A 14,868-nucleotide genomic window follows, 5' to 3' on the forward strand; every position below is an offset into this window, starting at 1 on the left:
ATGGACCTCTTAAACCGGAAATACGTTAGTTCAGTCGGAACAGAAGTGTCTATGCTGGCAGTTTAGCAGGAAGCCACAAAAACAGATGCACGTCTTGAACCGTGTTTGACAGTAAACCGTTTGGCTCGCATTTAACAGAAGTGTGACCCAAAGATGTTTTGGAAGCTGAAACCGTTAGAACAAAAGGAAGCGTGTGGACGGGTGTGATAAAGTCAAAATGTGTCCATTCTGTTTGAGTTTGCATATTCAAATCTGCTTCAATAAAAAGCCACATGAGAGAAGAAATCTTTGGCTTTCACTCTGGGAACTAAATGTTCCTGGGCTTGTTGGTAGAAAAGGGGGTTGTGATGTTCTCACTTTTTAAGCCCATAGTAAGCCAAAGATGCAGATGCATTCCTTCCAGCATGCGCTTTTTCAATGATGAGATCCGACCAACCCTGGATGGATGCATTTAATGCATTTTAAATGTTTGGATGAGGTGAAACTATGCACACGTGCACAAAACAGTGCAGGGCCACCCGAGGTTCATTGACTCTCACCCGACCAAGCCAGTACAAAGTTCATAAATAAGACCAATACGTACTTGATTTTTTTTTTAAAAACTTAATATTTTGTGTTTTATCCACTAAAATTGATCAACCGCCATTGATGTTTTCGCCGCAGTGTGCACATTTTTTAGAGTCAGGCAGAATTCCTCCAGGAAGGAATTGCTTGAACAAGATATAAATACCAGAAAATGTAAAATGTTAAATAATCAGTTCAAATTTTATAAAAAAAAAAACATGGAATTCACCCCCCCCCTTATTGGTTATTCTTTGGCATTTATTTTCTGAACTGATTTCATTTGGCAAAAACAAATGTTCAGCAGACCTGCAAGTAAAAGGCAATATTTAAAAATAAAGCGGAAATAACCTTGGACGCATTTCCCCAAACAACTTAATGTTGTGATGCATATGTTTAACGACAGAAAGTCGTTCTTTAGAAAGCAAATGAGAGTAAGACGGGTACAAACCTGCTTTGATTGGCACAACACGAGGCTGGTTGCAACCTTCACCCAGCAGTTGAAGATGTTGCTCGGACTCTTCTTTTATTCCACAAAGTTCCTCTTTGTACTTGGGTGTCGTTCTTGCACACATTTTTCAAACGCCAATCTCAACAAATCCGCACTCGATCTCTGCTTGGCGATGAGTCATGTGCCTCTTTTCGTTAGCGGCTAGCTAGCTAACAAGCTAAGCTAACTACGCCGAAAAGCATCAACGCGCGAAGATGAGGTTATCGGGACACAAAGACTTAATGAATTATGTCGTAGTCCTTTAGAGTAGCACTGGACATTCTGTCAGAAAATTACAGTCAGTTCCACACTAAATCAGAAGAATTTAGCGGTGGGATTTTTTGTTCCGGTGTGGACGGGTCGGTGGATGTGGTCGAGGCCCTTCGGAAGCTGCGCGCTTGCTAATGACGTCATGCTTTAAGCACGTATTTTTCAAATATCTTTCTTTGCCTCTGTGTTTGTTTTTACCCCTGTTATATTTTAATATATATTTTATATAATATTTGAAATCGGTTGATAAAAGAAATTAACAAAATAACTAAATTAACGCCACATTCGCGAGTCAGCTCCTACGTCACTTCCGCCGATGCCTCGAGAAGCCGCTGCTGCAACAGCACTGGGACGTTTACGTTTCTCCTACCGAACTTGCAACAATGCTGTGGTTCAGTCGGGCTGCAAGATTGTATGAATATAATGTCTGCATATACTAGCAGTGCTTCTCAATTATTTCACGCCCGCCCCTACCAAGAAGAAAAAGATTCGCGCCCCTTCACCACCAATTTTTTTTCTGTCTTTGTAGATTGATATTAGATTGTCAATAAAATATCCATTAACTAACCTAAATTGATAAGAAATATAATTTTGAGAACTATTATAGTGAGGATCTCGAAACTCAGTACTCTGTTGTGCAAATATTGATGAGATGACAAATATTTGTCACGTCATGTCATTATCCACACCGCTTATCCTGAACAGGGTCGCGGGAGAGTGCTGGAGCCAATTCCAGCTGACAACGGGCGAAAGGCGCACAACACCCTGAACTGGTCGCCAGCCAGTCACAGGGCAGACATAGACACCGTCACTGAGTGGGAACTGAACCCACGCTGCCTGCACACAACTCAGGCGAGTGTACAGCTCCACCATCAGTGGTGATATTAGGGCTGGGCGATATGACCTAAAATCAATATCGCGATAAATTGGGCAATTTTACCTCAATAACGATAAATGTGCGATAAATTCCCCCTGAGGACCAAAATCAAAATAAATGCAGGAAATGCATATTAACTGCTTTTTTTTATTGACCAACTGGTACACATTAGTTTCAATGAAAAATAAAAGTACAAAAATCATTTGAATAAAGATTCAAAATAGCTTGCTTTGCATGACTTGAACAATGTCACAAAGAACAGGAGAAAAAGGGTACCTCTCACAAAATCTTTTTCTGCAAATAGATTGTGCCAAGATGCTGTAATGCCATTTGCATAGGCCTAAATTTGTGTAAAGGTATCTTGTAAACAATCTAAATAATGCCATGTGCAAAGGAGCTAGTCGCCTGTAAATAAAATGCTAAATAAAATGAAAAAAATGTCAATGGAATGCCAATGCCAAATAAACAAGTGTGCTTCATCAGGAAAATGTGCCGTCTCGAGTGGTGCGCGGTCGCTACTTGTCGTCTACGTCATGCACAGTCAGGCTCAAACAGGGATCCATGTTGCGACTCGACCACAAGTCGGATGTGGATGCAAAATGCTCGACATGTCTACGCTCCCGTCCCGATGTTGTCCATATAAGGAAGTGCTGTTTGCGACAAATATTTTCGTGCCTCTTGTCGGCTACGTTCATGAGGCGTTTAAATCCTGTGCGCTCCACTGTAACTAGAGGAGCTATATCTTTAGCTATGTGCTAGGCTATCGCGTCCACCTCTGAGACATTCTCTCGTATGGTGTCGCCTCCGTTATGGGCTGTTGTCACTTGTCCAAACTTGCTTCTCACTTTGAACTTTTAGCACAAGCTCCAAGTCAACAACATGGTTGTGTTGTGGGTGGTGAAAAAGAAAAGGTTGGGCGCGCTGTTTCGGGTGCTTACGACGCACTTTGTGTTCTTTTGCTCAAACATCGTCTTTATGGAACCCAAAACATTTCCAAACGACAGATTTCGAATTTCTTTTCGGGACAAGCGAGTCAGGAACAATTTCAACGAACATTACGTCGTCTTCAGCCGTGTCAGCTGCTTCTGGATTTGAATCGCCAGCTACGACCGCGTCGTCAGTTTTCTTTCTTGTTCAGCTGGGTGGAGTCACATGACTACAGCCGCTCAAGCCGTTTTACAGGGGCATGAACATAGCTGCAGACTAAAAGGACTTCTTTTTTTTTAAAACACCGAATTAACCGACATGGGCAAAATGATTTTATTAAATTTCGATCACGGTAAATTTTCGGTTTATTGCCCAGCCCTACGAGAATAGCAGCGATCCTTGAAGCTTAAAAAGACAAAAAAAAAAACCTGAAGGAACTGACTCTTCGTGGTAAGATGTAAATGTGATTTAGAAAATATGATATATTGAATTTTCAAAGCTCTTTTATTGACACAAGGCCAATGTGATCAGTGCATTGTGTCTGAGTGATGATGATTTTTTTGTGTTTACATCAAACATTGAAATGAAATTAATTGCCTTTGCCTGGAACAACATTTTTTAACGTTATGCTTTTCAGTTGTCTTTTAAATCGTACCTAATGGAAAAGGTGTGAGAAGAAACTGTGCTTATGAAATCGGTTCCTTCCACAATCATCAATAAAATCACTTGTTCCACTTGCTCAACTGGCCTTCATTACGCCGTGTGAAAAGGTGAAAAACTGAACTAGAAGTTGAACTATAAAAAGAACCAGAAAGAGAAACGCAAATAGTCTCAGTTTCTCTCAATGGTTTTGGAATGTCAGGAGTTGGCAACTTGATGGCGACTGGAGTCAACGTTTATTTGTCACCACGGACGAGATGATTCACATCACGCTGTTCGTTGCTGCTGCTGTCTTAATTGAACACTGGAGGTCACCTGCCAGCATCCCTGAATTTCACCGGCGGATATTCAGCTATCCCACGTCTGATCCCAGATTGTTGTGGAATTTTCAGCGGTAAGGGAAGATCAATGAGATAGTCTGGAAAATAAATTGTCTTTTGGGTCAGTCTGCAGAGTGATCTCAGTGGGAGAAGTGCGTGGGAAGATACTGATGCACACAGGAAGATGATTTATTTGACAGTAACTGTGTCATCTTAAAACAAAAAGATACTTTTTCTGCGTTGAGCCTACTTATCAGTCAAGGTCGTGTTGTTTTGGCTTCACAAAGAATCCTCTCGTACAAGAAGCGAAAGGCACTTCCTTCAAAAGCAGGTGGCCACAATAAATAACAAAAACCTTACTTGCAAAAGATTTGTCCATAATATTAAGATTGAACAAAATAGTGACACAAATATTGAAAAAGTAAATACAGTCACGATTAAACATTGAATACTAAATTATTACTAAAACAGTTCAATGAATCTTGAAATAAATAATGAATCACCGTAGTTTAATGAATACTGAAACGAATAATGAAATATTTAAGTTAGTTAAGTTATAAACATTGAAACCATTTTTTAAGACTCTAACATTTAGAGAATAAAACAGTGACGTATTTTAATTTAAAATTCGCAACCACGTCGCTGGCGAAAAACCCTGTAAAAAGGCAAATATGTTGACAAAAAGTTTCATTTTATCATGTCAACTGTTAATAATAGAGAAATACATTTGGAATACTGTCCAACCAACAACATGGTGTCAGATGTGAAAACAAAACCAGCAACAAAAGTCAAATTCAATACATCTCTCAAGTTCATATTTGGGAACTAAAATGTTTGTTCATGTGCATCTTAGGTTTTTCTCTATGTTTAGAAGAAGATAACAATGATTTGCATCGCAAATGACGACATCTGTCGGTGAGTTGGTGACAGTGCTCCACACAGCCAGCAGCCAATCATATCACAGCGGGGTGTGTCCTGTTCTTCCGCTTTCGTGACGAACAGGAAATCCTTTCAGTGGGACGATGCCATCTTTCTTTCATCTCGTCGAACAAAGAGAAGCACACGAGTTATCGCCAAGCAAAGACCAAGTGCGGATTTTTGGGAATTATCATTTGAAAATGTGTGCAAGAACGACACCCAAGTACAAAGAGGAACTTTGTGGAATAAAAGAAGAGAACGAGCAACATCTTCAACTGCTGGACGAAGTTTGCAAGCAGCTTCGTGTTGTGCTACACGAAGCAGGTTTGTACACGTTTTACTCTCATTTGCTTTGTAAAGAACGACTTTCTATCGTTAAAAATATGCATCACAACATTAAGTTGTTTGGGGAAATCGTTCAAGGTTATTGCCGTTTTAAATGTTGCCTTTTACTTGCCAGTTTGCTGAACATTTGTTTATGCCAAATGAAATCAGTGCAGAAAATAAATGCCAAAGAATAACCATTAGTGGGGGGTAAACTCCGTGTTTTTTTTCCCCAGTTTAAAATTTGAACTGATTATTGAACATATTACATATTCCGGTTTTTAAATGGTGTGAAAGAAATTAAGTTTGTCATGTCATCATGTTTCAAAACTATGCTGACAGATGTTGTGTATTTTTATATCCACACTGATAAAAATTTGGGGGCTGATCTACTTAGAAAATGGAAGGTAACCTTTTGCATCACACATTTATGTTTATAAAGCAAGGACAGTGCTTGTTTCATCTACTTAATTTCTTGTGCATAAGAAATCGGTTTTGTAAAGTCTACTTAATTTTACAAGTCAAGTTAGTTTCAATTTTGCAAGTGAAGTCAACTTAATTCTGCAAGTTTGTTAACTACATTACTTCAGTAAATGCAACCTAACTATTCAAGTTAACTTGCTTGCAAGGTTAAGTAGAGTTTACTTGCGAAAATAAAACTAACCTGACTTGCAAAGTTAAGTGGATTTTACTTGCAAATCTAATTTCTTCCACACAAGAAATGAAGTAGCCTTTACAAAACAATCCTTGCACTATCTACATAAAAATGTGATGCAAAAAGTTACCTTACATTTAGGAAGTAGATCAAGCACACCATTTTGTGTCATGCTGGGTCTACTTTAAATATTAAGTATGTGACACCTGTTGGGCAATCATCCACTGATCACTCAAAATATATTTCCAAGGCCAAGGGTCAACATGACTATGAATGAATTCCAACAACTGATTAATCAAATAATTGGTAACAATTAAATTATAAACTATTTTTGTAAAGGACAAACGGGCAATCATTAGTTGCGGCCCCAACACTATACATATGAACAACATGTGTCAAACTATGCATGTATAATTATGTGACTTAATTCAAAACAAAACTTGGAATTTCTTGAGTTTATATAAGCATATTTATTTGACAAGAAAATATTTTTTGTTATGAACAGTGAGGGTGAAGGTAAGACGTGGCAAAGTTAAATACATTGAAAGGACATGTTCATTCATAATCAATGTTTGTCTCAAAAATTAACTCACCTAATATCCGTTCATCTAACACCAACCAAACATCCATCCTATGCTTGTGGATGTTTTTATTAAATTCTGTTAAAAATAATTATAATTTTGTCACCATTTAAATAGAGAAATCTAAGATCATAAAAGAATGAATGCATGTTCCGTGGAATCTGATTTGTCAACACGGAAAAGCTCTGAGTGATGAAAACGTTAACATATGGTTCAGGAACAGGTCTCTTTGACGGCAAAAGTCTGACTACGGTAAACAATTGATAATTAGACCTCAATGAAGTGATTGTGCAGTTGAAAAAGTTCATATATTGACTGTGAAAAGCTAAAGTGAGAAACTAGGATTAACTATTTGGCAAACACTAGAACATATTCAGTCTCGAGGAAGACTGAATACAGTAAAATTGCAATAAGAAGAACAATAAACCAGCCCAGAGTGTTACAATGTCCTGGAAACAAAAGTTTGGGATTGCCCCTGAGGGTGAAATTCCTCTCTGAACTCCTCCTTTTTGCCCCCGGCAGGAACTCATGAAACAGGGATACTGATAAGAGATACAATTTTGTTGAAACAGAACATGCAAGGTTAAAGGTCATGCAAAACGGGAAAAAAAAAAAAACATCTAATGTTCCATACTTCTGTTTGGCGACGGATGTACGACGGTAATTCAATTAATGGAACGACATTTTGAAATGGAAATGACAGGAATATGATGAATTATCATGTTATGAGGGGACTTTTGATATACAGTGAACCCTCGGTTATCGCGGTTAATGGGGACCGAGACCACCCGCGAAAACTGAAAATCCGCGAAGTAGCGGCGCACTTTCAAAAATGCTTAAAAAAAAGTGCAAAGTAGCGGCGCACCTTCAAAAATGCTTAAAAAAAATAAATAAATATATATATATATATATATATATATATATATATATACGGGTAGAGAGAGAGAGTGAAATTCATGTTATAACAAAAAAACAAAACAAATTATTATTAAAACTTATTTTATATTCCCCAGCCATTATTTTTGTATTTATTCAATTACTTCTTTTTGTATTTATTTAATTACTTCGACTTTTACCTGCTGGTACGCCGTCCGGTGTGCCCTGTGAAATGAAAGGTGGCATTCTTCATTTATTTATTTATTCATTCATAACTGACAGCCTCGCGCTCCGCTCATGCCCGGGCGGAAGAGGTGCTCCTCTTCGGCTTACTGTGACGCGAGCATGCCCTCCTCCTCCGGAGCTTCCATTCGGTTAAACTTGGGGGCCGCTTGGCACCGCCCGTGCCCGGGGAAGATGCTCCTCTACGGCTTAACTGCAGCACGCCGGCCGGAGCTCTGGTACGGTCCGAACCGCGCGAAACGTCGACACCAATCGTGTCCGGGGGAACGTGCTCTTCTTCGTCCACTCTCCTCTTCGCCCACGCTCTTCTTCGATGCACGCCAGCCGTCTAACCGCTCCAGCGCCCCCTCGTGCCGCTCGGCGAAACTACAATGCCCCGAATATTTTTTAGACCCGCGAAGCACTGAAGCGCGAAGTAGCGAGGGTTCACTGTACAGTAAATTGATATAAATTAAATTAGATATTTTTAGTCTGCGCATAATCCACTTCAAAGAATACTGACTCATTGGTTGAGGAAAACGGGGTTATACAGTGAACCCCCGCTACTTCGCGGTTCACCTTTCGCGGATTCAATGCTTTGCGGGTCTAAAAAATATTCGGGTGTATTGTAGTTTCGCCGAGCGGCACAAGGGGGCGCTGAAGCGGTTAGACGGCCGGCGTGCGCCGAAGAGGAGAGTGGACGAAGAAGAGAGTGGAAGAAGAAGAGCAGGTTCCCCCGGACACGATTGGTGGCGACGGACACGATCGGGGGCGACGTTTCGGACCGTACCCGAGCTGCGGCCGGCGTGCGTGGCAGTTAAGCCGAAGAGAAACAACTTCCGCCCGGGCACTCGCGCGGCGACATTTTGCTTCGTTCGGGGCCGTGCGTGAGCTCCGAAGGAGACCGGCCGGCGTGCGTGGTAGTTAAGCCGAATAGGAGCACCTTCCGCCCGGGCACCGGCGGAGCGCGAGGCTGTCAGTTATGAATGAATAAATAAATAAATGAAGAATGCCACCTTTCATTTCACCGTCATGATCCGTGCCTGTCATGCCGCGTGTGTTTTTGTTTTTTCAGCTGTGTGGGCGTTCCTCCAGCGATCGTCTCGCGCCATGTCGTCAGCTGCTGCGAGACGCGCTGATTACACTGACTATATTGTGATTATAAATATCTTTGTATCACCACCTTTTTTCCCGGGTCTGCGTTTGGAGAGTCCTGTTCAATCCACCAGTTCTGCTGGAGGATCATAACATTCACAGGGCACACCGGACGGCGTACCAGCAGGTAAAAGTCAAAGTAATTAAATAAATACAAAAAGAAGTAATTGAATAAATACAAAAATAATGGCTGGGGAATAAAAAAATAATAAGTTTTAATCATAATTAGTTTTTTTGTTTTTTGAATTTCACTCTCTCTCTCTCTACCAGTATATATATATATATGTATATATATATATATATATATATAGGTGCGAAGTATATATATATATACACGGTGTTTTTTTTTTAAGGTGCGACGCTACTTTGCGGATTTTCAATTTTCGCGGGTGGTCTCGGTCCCCATTAACCGCGATAACCGGGGGTTCACTGTATTAGTTCAGTGGTTCTCAATTATTTCCTGTCACGCCTCCCCCCTACCAAGAAGAAAATAAATTCGCGCCCCCCCACCACAATTTTGTTTTTTACATTTTGTACTCATGTACATGTTCTTTGTATATTAATGTTAGATTGTCAATAAAATATCCCTTAACAAAGATAAATTGATTAAAAAAATATATCATTTTGAGAACGACTATTGTGAGGATCTCGAAACTCAGCACTCTGTGGTGCGAATATTGATGGGATGATAAATATTTACTTTACGTTTTTGTTTATTTTTTTTTAACTTTATTAACATGAACAAACCAAACAGTTATTAATGCGTACATAATATAGAAAAGACAAAAAGAGCCAGGGGGATTTCAAACAAAAATTCTATATAAATAACATAAAGCAATTTGTTGACTATACATTTTTTTTTATGTTCACAATCCGTTTGACGTCGAACCTCTTCGTTTTGATGACGTCAGCCATTTCCGTGTTCCAGCCTGAGAGCGTCTGCTAAATTGCTAACGTAGCCATCGTCTTATTTTGTTTGGATACGTAATGGTTGCAATACAACATTTCTGTTCATAGCTGCTGGCTCTCCGCCCGAACGCGGTTTGAGTCAGACTTCTTTTCAAAGTCGAGCGTCCATCGAAGCAATTCATTTTAGCGATTAGCGTGCTTAGCGCCTCCTTGCTCGCTCTGCTGAGGCGCAAGATAGCTTGGCATTTAAAGAGCGGCGAAATAAATCACTTCCGGGTCAACAAGCGACGGGGCGACGCTTTTTTTTTAATCAGGACTGCGTGACAAGGCGACACGTTTTTTTTAAAACCAGTACTGCGTGAACTCGGGGCACAAACAGCTTTGACAAGCTCAAACTCGCGTTGTCTGAGATCGCCTTTTTCGGTCCCAAAACCATGCAAAAAAGCATGTTCGCCAGGGTCCCACGCACCCCCCCCCAGCATCGCACCACGCGCCGAATCACTGGTGTAGCACAACAGGAGGCCGCTTGCAAATTTCGCCCAGCAGTTGAAGATGTTGCTCGTTCTCTTCTTTTATTCCACAAAGTTCCTCTTCGTACTTGGGTGTCATTCTAGCACACATTTTCAAACGCCAATCTCAACAAATCCGCACTTGGTCTTTGCTTGGCGACAACTCGTGTGCTTCTATTTGTTCGACGAGACGAATGAAAGATGGCGTCGTTTTTTTAGAGCAGCGCTGAACGGATTTCCTGCGTGGAAACTGCAGTTTGTTCTGCACTAAAGCGGAAGAACAGGACACACCCCGCTGTGATATGATTGGCTGCTGGCTATGTGGCGCACTGTCATCAACTCACGCGCCCCCCTCAGCATCGCACCGCGCCCCATTATTTGAGAATCACTGTATTAGTTAGTTAAAAAAAGAATAGCTAAATTATAGTTGACGTGTTCATGGGTGTTCTGAAGGTTCGCATGTTTATAGAATCATCCCTTTGAGTTGTGATTAAGAAGGGGATATTTTCCGAACTAATGTTAATTGTCCTTACTGACATCATGCGGAACAGTCTGTCAATGAGAAACTGCTAATCAGTATGAGTAGAACCCCCGTTTTTGCATCGATGAAAGAAAATATTGTATTGGATGGAGAAAAAGAATTGTTACACTCGTGGGTTCAGAGGGCCAAGAGTGCTAATTCACCGGGAACGGAAAAAAGAACAGGGGAAAAATAAATAAAATAAAACAGGGGGAAGCAGTTAATGCAGCAGCCGACGCACACAGCTCCCATTGCGTCTGCTCTTTCCGTTTCCGCTGCTCCTGGGCCAGGTTCTGGTGACGCAGTGCCCACAGCAGGCTTGTTGTCCGCACCGGCTGGTCAACAAGGTCACATAACAGAAGTAGGGGTGGTTATAGACATGGGTTGTGAGTGGGACGTGCTCTTGCTGTGGGGTGTGGGGTCACTGGGTGATGAGCGGTCCAAACCGAGCCACTTCCTGAAATGTGCCATCCTGTGGTCCAGCGCCACGCCAGTCACAAAGAGGTCCTCTAGCACGGGGGCGCCATCGCTACCCCCTCCTCTGACAACGCTTCTATGGCTTCCAAACGCACAGTTGATGCTTCAACCCGATTGGGACCCCATTCCACGATAGGGGTGCCCGTGGAGCCTCAGCATTCAAGGACCGGCAGGTCTTGGCATTCCGGTGACGATTGATGGACAACAGTTTTTGATGGTGGAACAAGATATTCCATGCTTTGCAAGCTCCCTCTGCATATCCCAGTGAGCAACAACACTGTCACCCTTGTGGGACACTTGAGATTGGCCGAGTCACTGCCATGGACCGAACCCGCACCTGTGAAACACTGGAATTTGAGTGGGACTGAATTTCCAGAAGGGACTGAATATGACTGTGCGCTTCCGCCGGGGGAAGCAGATGTTGTCCTCCGTTCCAGTCGACTGGGCAGCTCTGAGACCAGGGTCTCCATCCTCCCGCGGGTGGTACGTCCTTGTTCCTGCTCTGGTCTGCGCGGTGTAGCCGCCTCCACCCTTTCAAACCACCAATTGGTCCTTTGCATTGAACACTCAGTTCTTATGATTTGGTTTGTCAGGATGCATTCACCCAATTCCGAGGGTCAGAAGTGCATCTTGCATTAGGATTATGTATTTGTGATGTCTACCGGTGCTGCCTCGCATGTGTGCCTTGCCCCAGAGCAGAGGAAACGCTATGAATTGTCTCTGTTCGCTGAGCCACAAATCACATTAACTATCGGTGCGCATCATCATACTCAAGATTTAGGCCCATTGGTGAAGACGGTTGGCAGAGTTAATTTCAGATGTTGAATACTCCATGTCACTAGCAGGGTGTGGTGTTTCAGCACCCAATCCGAATTCCTCTGTTATGAAACATTTTCCGAATTTCTCGACAGTATGGTTGACAGTGAATGGGTCACTCTGAAGCGAAAGCTCTGTTTGCGTCTCTGCAAGAGGAGTTGTGGACCCGGGGTCTGACTGATGTTGTGCTCTGCTCCACAGCTTCTCCAATTTGTTTTTGCTATATCTGAGCCTCCCCCATTTGACAGAGTTAATGCCGGTACAACCTGGCGGACTGCTCCTCGCAAGTGACAAAGACAATCTTGGCTTGTCTCGTTTTTGACAAAAACTCTGACATATCTTGTTCAAGCAATTCCTTATGGAATGAGTCAACCTGACTCTAAAAACTGTGCACACTGCGGCAAAAAAATCAATGGCGGGTGATGAATTTTAGTGGATAAAGCACAAAGGATTAATTTTTTTTTTAAAAATCAAGTACGTATTGGTCTTATTTATGAACTTTGTACTGGCTCGGTCAATGAACCTCGGGTGGCCCTGCACTGTTTTGTGCACGTGTGCATAGTTTCACCTCATCCAAACATTTAAAATACATTTAATGGATCCATCCAGGGTTGCACGGATCTCATCAGTGAACAAGCGCATGCTGAAAGGAATGCATCTGCATCTTTGGCTTACTATGGGCTGAAAAAGGGAGAACGTCACAACCCCCTTTTCTACCTACAAGTACAGGAATATTTAGTTCCTGGTCATAAAGTTCCTGTGGCCCAGGTGGTTTGCATCTCCACTGCAACTCGTAGTTCCTGGTAATTTATCCAAATGACAACGAAGACGTAACAGTGAGAGGTGTTGCGTTACTTTGTTACTCATTACTGGCACCCTATGGCTGTTATACATCATTGCAGTTCCAAAATAATTCAGTGAACTCTTAAAATATTTTGGTGTATCTTCGTCAAATTTGAATACATATTGGATAACTTTAAAATATACAGTCATTATTCAAATATGTCAACATGAAAGTCAGAGTGAAAGTGTTGTTGCTTAATGCTTTTGTGTAAGAACATTTACTCTTCAAATGTAATTTTGTTTTAAAATTTATTTCAAAACAGAAATTTTATAAAAATAAAAAGGGTAATGTCGGAACTTGCTCGCAGGATAAATGTCATTTTGGGTAAAAAAAACCCAAACGTAAATCATACAATAGATAGCGACTCTGATTCCAGGGCCCCTTTAATTCTTTTAGGGATCCAGATTATAATGGAAGCAAAAAGTACCCACGATGAAACTATCTCTAAATGCAAAAAGAAATACTTGTAAACATATTTCGCTTGAAGGATTCCTATTTTATCAATGACATTAGGTTGCGATGGCCCCCAGTGGCCCCCCATTAATAAGTTAGGGTCCCACAACAGGTGTTCCATCAGACGCACACAATAGCCTGTGTGTGCTGACTTCAGCTCGCTTCCAGAAACGTCTGTGACTAATTCAGGAATAAAATCGGGCATCAGCCGCAACGTGCTTCCTTTTTAAATGCTCGTTTATCACTGTTGTGCTGCTAAAAGGAGGTTTACATCGTAGGACGTAATTTTGTGAAATGCCCCCATGGTCCGGTCCAAGTTGGGGTTGCACGCATTGCTCCGTATGCGGCAGGAACAAGTCAAGGTAGCACGGTAGAAACAATATAAGACAAAGTCGCCGCATGAGCTTTGACTTGACCAAACCAAATTTGTCTTTCTGTGTCCTGCAGACGTCAGACAAAATGATCTCTGTTCTGTGAAAGAGGAGCCAGACTTGACTCACATCAAAAAGGAGGAGGAGGAAGAGGAGATCAACAAGTCACCACTGAACGTTGTCCCTATAAAGACTGAAGATGAAAACAAGGATGTGCGTGAGGACAACAGAGGGGCGGAGCCTACAAGCAGCAGTTCAAGTCATCACGTGAAAACAGAAGGTGATGAAGACCACTGGGGGCCATCACAAGCACATCATGAGGACACATTATCAGACGCTCATGACAATGATGATGATAATGGGCAAGCTAAAGGTGAAAGGGCATGTCACACTGACTCATTAACTTCAAAGTTGTCTTTAAAAGGGCACAAAAAAACACACAGTGGAGAAAAACCATTTTCTTGCTCGATTTGTGGCAAAAGCTTCCTGCATCAGTCAACGTTCACAATCCACACAAGAACACACAGTGGAGAGACATCTTTTTCCTGCTCAGTTTGTGGCAAAAGCTTTTCTTTTAAGTCAAATTTAAAAACACATACACGATTACACACTGGAGAAAAACCTTTTTCATGCTCAGTTTGTGGCAAAAGCTTCTCTCGAAAGTCTCATTTAGTAAGGCACACAAGAATGCACAGTGGAGAAAAACCTTTTTCCTGCTCAGTTTGTGGCAAGAGTTTCTCTGACAAGTTTAATTTAACAAACCACACAAGAACACACAGTGGTGAAAAACCTTTTTCTTGCTCGGTTTGTGGCAAAAGTTTCTCTAAAAAGTCACATTTAACAACGCACACAAGAATACACAGTGGAGAAAAACCTTTTTCCTGCTCAGTTTGTGGCAAAAGTTTCCCTAAAAAGTCACATTTAACAACGCACACAAGAACACACAGTGGAGAAAAACCTTTTTCCTGCTCAGTTTGTGGAAACTGCTTCTCTCAAAAGGCACATTTAACAGAACACACAAGAACACACACTGGAGAAAAACATTTTTCCTGCTCAGTTTGTGCCAAGAGTTTCTCTCAAAAGTCCTATTTACGAAACCACACAAGAACACACAATGGAGACAAGCCATTCAG

General features: G+C 41.6%; 1 protein-coding gene across 1 annotated transcript in view; it reads left to right on the forward strand.

Moving 5' to 3' along the window:
• The window catches only part of LOC148341826 (uncharacterized), a 447,376-nt gene continuing 432,508 nt past the window's right edge, over positions 1-14,868 (forward strand). The window contains exons 1-2 of the mRNA XM_088287964.1: positions 1-24; positions 5,248-5,347. Coding sequence (XP_088144090.1) covers positions 1-24; positions 5,248-5,347 — 124 coding nt within the window. The remainder of the gene's footprint in view (positions 25-5,247; positions 5,348-14,868) is intronic.

Source organism: Idiotropiscis lumnitzeri, chromosome 2 (assembly GCF_059441095.1).
Source record: "Idiotropiscis lumnitzeri isolate Australia: NSW breed Sydney's pygmy pipehorse chromosome 2, RoL_Ilum_1.0, whole genome shotgun sequence".
NCBI classification, from domain to species: domain Eukaryota; kingdom Metazoa; phylum Chordata; class Actinopteri; order Syngnathiformes; family Syngnathidae; genus Idiotropiscis; species Idiotropiscis lumnitzeri.